The sequence below is a fragment of the Mesitornis unicolor genome, unplaced genomic scaffold, assembly GCF_000695765.1.
Source record: "Mesitornis unicolor isolate BGI_N332 unplaced genomic scaffold, ASM69576v1 scaffold12997, whole genome shotgun sequence".
NCBI classification, from domain to species: Eukaryota; Metazoa; Chordata; class Aves; order Mesitornithiformes; family Mesitornithidae; genus Mesitornis; species Mesitornis unicolor.
This window is the reverse complement of record NW_010197163.1, coordinates 70,129-80,440: the sequence shown is the minus strand read 5'-3', so window position 1 is coordinate 80,440 and position 10,312 is coordinate 70,129. Positions and strand designations below refer to the sequence as shown.

General features: G+C 43.7%; 1 protein-coding gene across 1 annotated transcript in view; it reads left to right on the top strand.

Annotated features, from left to right (window-relative positions):
• Nucleotides 1-597: 597 nt before the first annotated feature.
• Nucleotides 598-10,312, top strand: part of ALG9 (ALG9, alpha-1,2-mannosyltransferase) — a gene marked incomplete at its 5' end in the record, with an annotated part of 25,145 nt that continues 15,430 nt past the window's right edge. Inside the window, 9 exons of the mRNA XM_010188717.1 lie at nt 598-736; nt 924-1,058; nt 1,854-1,924; nt 2,796-2,884; nt 3,886-4,021; nt 4,374-4,461; nt 4,604-4,709; nt 7,544-7,666; nt 9,197-9,351. Coding sequence (XP_010187019.1) covers nt 598-736; nt 924-1,058; nt 1,854-1,924; nt 2,796-2,884; nt 3,886-4,021; nt 4,374-4,461; nt 4,604-4,709; nt 7,544-7,666; nt 9,197-9,351 — 1,042 coding nt within the window. The remainder of the gene's footprint in view (nt 737-923; nt 1,059-1,853; nt 1,925-2,795; nt 2,885-3,885; nt 4,022-4,373; nt 4,462-4,603; nt 4,710-7,543; nt 7,667-9,196; nt 9,352-10,312) is intronic.

Below are 10,312 nucleotides of genomic sequence, written 5' to 3'. Positions count from 1 at the left end.
GGTCCGGGTTGCAGCGGGCGCCGGGCGGTCGCGGCCGTCTCGCGGGGGCGGGTTTTTAAACCGTCATTCGGGCGGGGCCGCTGCTGCTCTCCGGGACCGAGACAGGTCCTTTGAGAGCACCCGCCTAAGTATTTCCTTGCTGCTGGGTGTTTTAAGTCTCAGACGTACCCGCAGCTCCGAGTGAGCCCCGCAGCGGGTGGCCGTGGTGGTGCCCAGCTGGGCTGGCGTGTGCCGTGGAAACGAGTTTCCCTGGCCTCCCTTTGGTGGGAGTTACTCCCGGGTCTTCGATAGTTACTGCCTGGTCTTGCTCTTTGTTGTTGGAGGGAGAAGAGGGAGGTCCTGGGGGACCTGTCTTGCAGCAACTTGGGGCTGTCACTCCAGTATGGTGATGGGGAGGACGATGGCCCGCCCTTGGGGGGGGGACGACTGGCGTCCCCAAAGAAAGTGTTGAACGAAAGCTTCATCTGTACTTACACGGTGCTTAAGTGACAGAGATGCAAATAATGCTTGTCAGTTCTTTGCGTACTGTCACATTGCTAGTCTTGCTCTGGTTATGAGTCTTCTTGGTGTGTATTTGTATTTTTTTCTTTGGACTAGATCATCTGGGAGCAAAGCAGGACAAGTTTGGGCCCCCGAAGGATCAACAGCTTTTAAGTGTCTCATCTCAGCCAGGTTTTGTGCAGCTCTCTTAAGCAACATCTCTGATTGTGATGAGACGTTTAACTATTGGGAACCGGTAAGTGGCTTTCTCTCCTTGGAGATACTTGAGAATTTGTAGGTGGCCTGTGCAAACACAGATTTATCTAGGACCCTTTGCTAATCTCTGTGTTTTAAAGAGAAAATTTTTTGTTCAAGAAACCAGAGATTGGAAATACAGAATTGTCTACTCTGTATGATGCATATTTACTTAATTTCCATCGTAGACACACTACCTCGTTTATGGAAAGGGGTTTCAGACATGGGAATACTCTCCAGCCTATGCCATCCGCTCATATGCTTACCTGTGGCTTCATGCCTTGCCAGCCTTGTTCCATGCTAGAGTTCTACAAACCAACAAGGTAAATCAGATGTGTGAAAGCTGCTTTTGTGATGAATGAACGTGCCTTTAGTCTATGTTAAACAGCTGCTTTGTTGTCAGAGGTAAGAGAATTAGTGTTTACAAAACACTAACTTGTTTACAAACACTGAAACCTAAAGGATTTGCAAATGTTTGTGAGCTGACTCAACCAGATCCAAGAAAGAGCTACTGGGAAGTCTCAGGGAAATGCTGTCCCAGAGGGGCTGGTAGCTCCTTGGTTTCTGAGTGTGTGCAAGCCTGGAGACGGTTACCTGACAGCCATGGGCTCTCATTTGCCCGTGTAAGTTACACCCTGATGCTTTAGAAGCCTATGATGATTTCTATGCCACCTATCAATGACTGTTTTGATTTTTTTTTTTCCCTAATAAAGTATACAAATGTAAATTAGTATTTTGCAAGGGTTATTGCAAACTGAACTCACAGAGATGTGAAAGAAAAAGCACTGAATGTGCATTCTGCTTGGGTATGCCTTGCCATACTTGGTGTGTGTGTTTCTGCACCACAGGGAACACAAGAGGAGTAGTTCTTGTAAGTTTCAGTGGACTCTGTTCTATTTCAGTGTTTTGAAGGACTTCAGTACTAAAGGGCTAGGCCCTGAGCTGCGTGTTCTTCAGCATCCCTTGGTGTGCCATCTGGCTTTACAAGAATAGGCACATTCACGCCTGCCAAACTTACTTCATCCTGTTCAGAACTTTTGTTCTTGGGACTGACTTGTTAGTAATAGGTGCATAAACTTAATCGCAAACCTTGTTCAGAGTCTCAGTTTATCTTCTAGGTTCTTATCTTCTATTTCCTCCGATGCTTCCTGGCCTTCCTGAGCTGCATTTGTGAACTCTACTTCTACAAGTGAGTATTAGAAGCTGCATACGGTGAATGTTTTGGGGCAATGTGAGTAACATACTCAGATATCACCACAGGAAATACACTCTGAAGCTCATGTGCAGATGCGTCTGGTAGATTGGGCTACTTCACAATGAACCTTGAAAATATGTGTTCTCATGATAAGTTAATGAAATACTGGTTGGAGTTCCACTGTTAGTACGAAATTGTTTTCTCAGATCTGCACTCACATCTCCATTCCACTGTTTTGTTGACTACACTCATTTTCTTATTGATACCAGCAAGCAGGGTGGGAGTGTTGTTAACTGAACTGTGCTGGAGGAGAGACTCGTGCTGTGTTTGCTTATCATAGAGAATTTTAGTGGAGTACATCGATTGTTGTTGTCTGTAATGTATCTGCCAATGGTGTTTACATCCATGAAAAGCAGTAGGCTGAACATACAATTATCTTGTCTAAGCTGGATTTTTATTTTTACCTGCTGCCTCTTCATTTGTGGCTTTCAAACTGCTACCTTGTATGACTCTTCTGTTGACAGTAGTCTGGTTTTAAGAATGTGGGCTACGGCTTTTTGCATGATGGGATTTTATGAGGGGTGAAAATCTTGGGCAGATTGATGTTGCTACAGCAGCACAGACTTCCTAAGTTCCTAACTCTTCTGGAGTTTTGCACTGGTGTAACTTAATGTGGATTTGAAATCCCAGGGCAGAGGCAGACATACTGCTCTTCAGGTTGCCTTCAGTGGCTGAGTAATGAGAATCACGCACCTTAAAGCTCTCAGGATGCTCCACGGTTCGTTTGTGGTTCTGCATGTATTGGGTACTGTTCTTTTATGTACTGAGGATGTTTTTGTGGTCTAATTCTCTTTTGCTTCCTTAGGGCTGTGTGCAAGAAGTTTGGGCTACACGTGAGCCGGCTGATGTTGGCCTTCTTAGTACTCAGCACTGGGATGTTTTGCTCATCTGCAGGTAAGCTTTTTTAGCAATGACACTAAGAATTACTTTGTCCATAGAAAACAAAGACAGGTCCAGAGAGATTAAATCCACAGAACTAAAATGTTTCTCTAACAACCATTTGTTGTATTCTGTTGCAGGTATTTCTCATGGCAGGTGTGATGGCAGAATAAATGTTGATTCAAATGTTGTTCTCTGCATCACTTTCTCTATCTTTCAATTTCCTGGGCATATTTGTTTCTGTTGCTGCCTTCAGTCTCTCTGCAATGGGCTATGCCTTTTAAACAAGATCTTGGCCTACCTTCCTTGAACATATTTTAATGTGAGGAAGGAGGGTCATATTTTGGCATTGTCATTTGCCTTTGTGTCCTGTCCCCTCTGATTGGCTGTACCCATTTGCCTAGCCAACCACTGTAAGACGTATGAAACACCTGCTGTAGGTATTGAGTGCAAAGAGAGAGCAAAGGTTTGCTATATTGTGTGCATACAGAAACTTGAAGTATCACAACTTATAAGGCTGAGATGTCCTGAAATATCCTTTTTGTTTGTTTATGGTGAGTGGAGAAAGGACTGTCACTTCATTGTTTTTGTAGTGCCACAGGTCTCGTTCTTCACTTAATTTCCACCAGTCTCTGCCCAGTTTTTTCAGAGACTGTACCCAGTCAGCTTACATTTTCTGCTGCCACTTGAGCAGGTTTGCTTCGTTTTTTTGCAACTTGGCAGAATATAGAGAGTGCAGCAAGTGTTACAAGTGGTAACTGTGGATGCTGTCAACTGGTTACCACTGCTGAGTGCCACTGAGGAAAGAGGCCTTCATACTTAAAGGGATTATTTCTGGTCTTTGCAGAACAAGAGAAAGAATCCTCTTTTTTTGCTTTCGCTGAAATGAGAGTGTCTAGTATAGTGTGTCCCAGCACTGATGGAACAAATGAGAGATGACTAGCCTTGTCTTGGCCTCGTGCAGTTCTCCCACTGTGGGAAAGCTGTTCTAACCCCTTTCTTCCCTTGTGTTGCAGCTTTCCTCCCAAGCAGTTTCTGCATGTACACCACGGTGATTGCCATGACTGGCTGGTATATGGACAAGACCTCTGTAGCAGTGCTGGGGGTGGCTGCTGGAGCCCTTCTGGGCTGGCCCTTCAGTGCAGCTCTTGGGTAAGGAGAGGAGGAGTTAGGGGTTTTGCGCTTTGTCAAATGTTTCTTGCCTGGTTGGGAAAAACATAGGGGCTGGGGAGCTGGAGGAATAAACTAGCATGGACTGAGCTGCCAGCCTAGTCCAGGATCATTGCTACAGGCTTCCATAGCCTGGTTTCTTTGCTTTTGAAGAATTTAGATTAGGAAGATTTCCTTACCCTAACAGAGTAAGACTCAAGGAATATGGAATAGAAGCAGAGCCCAGGGAAGCGATGGTTTTCTTTCAGCTGCTGTCTTGCCTGCTTTGAAAGGGCAGGAAAACCTGCAGAGGGGAAGGTCTAAGTCTCCAGTTGATACCTGGTCTCCCTTTCAGGCTTCCTATTGCCTTTGACTTGTTGATACTGAAGCAGAGGTGGAAAAGTTTCCTAAACTGGTGTGTGGTGTCAGTGATCCTGTTTTTGGTAAGTGCCTGTGACAACACAAATGGGAGTGGATTTGACTTGCAATAGAACGGGTAGGTTCCATTAAAGAAAACTACATGGGGCTTTTGGGCAGTCCAGACAAAAGCTTCTGGCACTTGAAATAATAAATGCTTTCTTTCAGGTGCCCTTGGTAGTTGTGGACAGCTATTACTATGGGAAGCTGGTAGTTGCACCTCTCAACATTGTTTTATACAATGTCTTCACGTCTCATGGACCTGATCTCTATGGTAAGTTTAAGATAACAGACAGGAAAGGAGTCGACGGTTTTCTTGCTGCTGTCTTGCTGCCATGGCCCACCAGGTCTGGATTGCCAATCCGACAGCCCAAAGCAAAAGCAGCCTGCGCGCTCCAAAGAGCTGCAGTTCCAGCTTTTTGCCACAGGGCGGCGCTCTCGAGCTGGGAATCCTCAGCCCATCGACAGCTTTGTGTGAGAGTTAAGAGGCTTTTATTCACCTCCAAGTTCACCGTCATGAGATGTCTCGGCGTCACAGCAGAGAACTGTTAGTAGCAAACGTGACTGGCTAATACATGAGTGCAGTGGGCGCTAGTGATATATGTGTGTAAGCTTTAATTGAGTTCGTGGCTGTTGTTTCTCACAGTCAGGGTGCAGAACGTTGGGGAAGTGGGTAATAGTGCAGAATCCATAGTTCTTTCGGTTCACATTGGGTCTCTGCAGACTTTCTGAGTCCATGTTGTGCCTTGGGAATTTCCTTGCTTATTGGCAGTGTATGGCTGGGCTTTGCTGGCAAGCAGAATCTGAGGTTACCGTAAAGGCATCTACCTGCAGGCAAATCATTGGCCTACGAGGGCTACCCTGGTACTGGACATTTAGGAATATGACCCAAATCTCAGATCTGAACCATGATAGCAATGCTGTGTCGTTTGTTGTGAGCAGCTGCTGCACTCAGTTGTTCATATAATGTACTTCTAAAGCTGAAGATTAGAAAATATTATATTTCTAGCAGGGCTTCAGAGGCGCTGGTGGAGACTTAAGGTGCAGAGTCTCTGCGTCATTCTGTCATCTCTTTAAGCCCTGTTGAGGTACTCTGGAAAGGATTCAGCAGCAGTTATCAGCAAGGCTTTTTCTGGCAGTGCCCTGCAGGCATTATTTTTTGGTTCATTTGAAGGGCAATTTTGGGTGATGCTGAGTGATGATTTTGTTACTTGTGCTGTGGCACAGCAGGGCAATAGCTGCTTTGCCGTGGCTCTCCCTCTCTGCAGGAAGGCTCTGAATTCTGTTGCTGTGAATTTTTTGTAAGAAAACTCCAGGCACTGACTCTGATAGGTTACGGCATGGGCTTGTGCCTGACCTTTTCCACACTGGTGCAATGAGTTGTTACCAGAAGCCTCCAGGGACCAATCTGTTTTCAAGTGTTTTATTCATAGTGACATTCATATAACATCTTCAGGCTAGGGAAAGAGCCTGCTTGAAATTTCTCTTTAATGCAGCGTGGCCAGGACAATGCTGTGTGTTGAGAGAGCTTCAAAACACTTGGGAAAAATAACACTACCAGGGAGGTGAAAGGCTGGCCAGTCCCTTTTGGCTTTGGAGTTGGGATTTCCTGACTTTCGCATGAAAACTTCACATTTTTCTTTCAAGATTTGAGACTTCATTGTGCTGTGCAGCTTAATTGTAGTCAGAAAACACTGGAGGGTAGCAGTTTGTATGTGTTTAAGAAGCTTTCTATCTCATCCTGGCATCTTCAGTGATAAAGTGGCTGTTGTTTATAGCAGTGGGAGTGGGGAAGCAAGCTACAGGAGTGGGAAAGCTGCTTTCAGTGGTAATAGCTAAAGATCTCCTAAATGTACCTCAGTTGCTTGAACTTGGCCTAAGTAACTCCAACGACATGTTTCTGACGTTACTAGAGCAGCTTCTAATCATATTTAGCTGTAGGGGCTGCAGAGGTTTTGGGTTTTCCTTGCCGCTTTTCAGTTGTCTGATTAATTTCAACACGGACCCTATTTAAGTGGCTCTGATTGCAGGAAATTGCTGTGGCGTGTGACACATGTCACAACAGTGCAGTGATTAAAGCCCCCGTGTGTCATTTACTGACTGATTGAGCTAATCACCCTGAGAGAGTGGCAAATGTGTGGAGAGGAACTGGCATTCTTTATTGTTCAGGATTTTAAGCATCCTGAGTTAAGACTCCAAATAAATGACAGTTGGACTGGAATTTCTTTCAGTTTACATCCTTCGAAGCTTGCAACCAATACTCAAGTATGTCATGTTGGGAGGCAGCATTGGTTTGGTCGTGTCTGAAGCTACGCTGTACGAACAGATTGAGCTTGGGACATTTTAAATTGTGTTGACTCCAAAACTAGCAGCTGGGTGAACTTTAGTGTCAGAGTCTTTGTTGGGGTGAAGTGTGAACGTGAATTCTTTCTTGTTCCTTTTTAGTATGTTCTCTGTTTCTGCCAGCATGGAGCATACATCATCACTCCAGAATTATAATGCTCTCTTATTAACATTGTCTGTTTTTGTTTTATTCCTCTGTGTTCTCTGCAGTTAGAAAGAATGAATGAAAGGCAAACTTCCTAGTTTTACAAGTTTCTGCCTGTACTTTCTTGCTGTGTAGGCTTTCTTAACTCGAGGGTAAGGTCTGTGTCACAGAACTCTGCTGCACAAGACTGACCGTTAGTGGCCTGTGATTCTTGAGCAGCAGATGTGATACTAACTACAGCCCAGTGAGGAAGGAAGGAGAAAAATAATTTCTGAAAAGAAAGACAGTGAAGTTCCTTGGGCAGACAGGATTGTCAGATACTGCAGTGCCTTCTCATGCTGATGTTACGGCAGTTTTATGGGCGAGAGGCAGAACCATGCATTTGCTTTGAGATGGCTCAGGCTCTTTCCATCAGGCTGCATCCTCTGTCTAGCTGCAAGAACTTCTGTCCACACTCTTTCCATTCTTTGCTTCCAGTATGCTTGCAATGGGGAGAATTCATGTCTGTTGCTGATGATCTCAGTCTGTGTCAGGCAGTGAAGGAACAAAGCTGCTGTTAGATCTAGATCTCCTGCATGCTTGTATTTAAAAAAATCTTGTTTCCTTTTATCCTCCTTTAGGTACAGAACCCTGGTACTTCTATTTCATCAACGGCTTTCTGAATTTCAACGTGGCATTTATTTTGGCACTGCTTGTGCTGCCACTGACTTGTCTCATGGAGTGTCTGCTTCAGAAGTTTCATGGTGAGTTGTGTGGCACATACCCTTCAGCCAGACGTGCAAATGCATTAGAAATAGCCCCATGAGAAATCTTAAGGGAGAAAGAAACTATGGACCCATTGTTGTTTCTGTCTTATCTGCAGCTGGAAATGATAGCCTTTAGAGTTATTTGGAGCCTTTTGCTGGCTCTTCCATTGTTGCTTTTTTATACCACTGCTAGAATGTTTTCTGCAGCATCTCAAGAGAACAAAGTTATTTCCTTTTTATTGTTGGGGCTGAGCCTACAAGTAGGCATCCTCTGGTCTCTGCTTCTGCCATCCATGTTGGTATTGAACCTGGACTCTTCTGTACACTGTGAAAAGCACTCTTCAACTCACAGGATTGAGCCCTGGCAGAACGGTCTTGCTACCCTGTGCTTTGGGAACTGTGCCCATAGGTATGGATATACTGAGAGTAGAGAAAGGAGGAACCAGAATATTCCTTACTTCACGTTGGGCTTTCCCTTAAATAAAATTACATCAGTTTAAACACATGATGTTTGGCAAGTGACTCTAGAGAAGAAGAAGATGTTGAGGAAGTGTGAATTCTTCTCTGCCATTTTCCTAAGGAAGATTCATTAAGTGTCAGCAGCAGCCTCCAGATTCATCAGGTCAGTTACTGCTTTGCTCCTTGATTTTTTTTTTACTGAATACAAAAAATAACATTATAATCCTTGCTGAAAATGTATGTTAACAGGTATTTGCTGATATCTGTTCCTTGGATATGACTGACATACTGTCAGAAACCAGTAAAAGCTCAGTAGGAGATCCTGTAAATGCAAGATTTCCTGCTGTTCACTTGGTGTTCTTGTACTTAACAGCAGGAGCAATTCTGCCAAGTGCTTTGTTCCTATTGTCTGTGAAATGCAGTTAGCTTAATTGCTTAACTCTGCTGTTGGGAGTAACAAGGGGGCAGAAAAGGGACCGAAAATTGTAAGGCACTGTAGAACCCTCCTCAGTGTGACTAAAATTCAGGGTAATTGTTGTTATTTTTGAATCGGTTATTTCCTCCATTAAGCAGAAGGTGCCTGAGAGACCTCTCATGCTGTTATTTGGTAATGAAGCAATGAAGGTTGTGGAAACTTCAGTTGCTAAACAACCATTTGTAAGTGGAAGGGTAGGTTCAGAGGAGATCCTTTCTGTTCTTTATATGTATAGCATAATACACAGCAGGAAATTTAGTACTTCTGACTGCCCATACAGACAGGTCAATTCTTGATGAGTTTTGCCTCTTGCTTGGATTGAATAATGCAGTCCCTTCTAAAGTCTCTTGAAATTGTTAGTATTGTAGGAATCTACACAAATTCTTTCATCAATACTCTATACTGACTGTTTGGACCTGTTACCTGGATTTTAGCAACACAGCTGCTCAGAACATGGTGTGTTTGTGTGTGAAGGTAGTGCTTTGGGTCTGAAGAATGAGCTTTTGAATGTGAGGTATGATTGTGCAAGAGGAGGAATAGGATAAACCCCTCATTCTTACATGGCTGCTTTGCTGAGTGTTTGTTTCTTTCAGTTCAGAATCTGGGCCGTCCCTACTGGCTGACTTTAGCTCCTATGTACATTTGGATCATGATTTTCTTCAGTCAGCCCCACAAAGAAGAGAGATTTCTCTTTCCCATCTATCCCCTCATCTGTCTTTGTGGTGCTGTGGCTCTGTCTGCTCTTCAGGTAAGTTTTAGTGGAACATGTTTTATTAATGTGTTCGTACCTTTAGGAAGCATAACTGCTAGCTGACTTCTTTAACATTGCATTGGGAACATCTGCAGAATATCTGAGTCTGTGCCACTATCTACGGTGACTACACTGCTCAGTACTGTCCTATGCATAACTTTTGATCTTCGTCTTTAATTTGTTAGCTGGTACAGTTTTCATTTTTGTAACGTTTTATGGATAGGTGTTGAGACTGCAAGTAAAATGCACAGCCGGTCTAATACTGAAGTGTGTGTCTTGCTGGTTTTACAAGTTAAACCATAATCTTCCTGTACAGGTTGATTGAGAGTATGTGGAAAAATATTAGCCCTCTGTAAGCTGTGACATAAAAGCAAAAATATTTGGGATTTCCCTCCTGAGTGTCGTACAGAATGAGCTCATCTAATAGTCTTGGACTTCAGCACAGACTGTTTAACAGCCCAGCAAAGAAAGATCAAATTTCACGGCTTTGTAAGGTGATCACATTAGGAGGTTGTCCGGGATTGTGTGAAGTGATAAATGGTTGAGGATATTTCCTTGCCACTAATTATTTCATGATGACTTGGAGTGGTTCTCCCATCCCACGTGGGAATTTCTGGTGCCAATACCACGCAACATCCAAGAGATGTTGTGAGGATTAGTAACTTGCTTATAGCATTGTGTCTCCTTTATCTGCTGTTAAGCAAGCTCTAACGGGCAGGAATGTGTGTCTGTAGGAAGTGCATTTTGTGTATCCTAATAGGAGTTCACTGATTTGAAAATGGATAAGTGACCTTTTTTAGGCACTGGAAAATTGCATTGGAGATTTGGAAGAGCCAAAAACTGGATGCTTAGTAAATACCACTTGAAAAACTTCATGGTGTAAAGCACTAATGTTGATAGATATAAACCTTTACGAAGCTTAAAATTACTCATCTTTCCTCTGTTAGAGGCGCAGGAA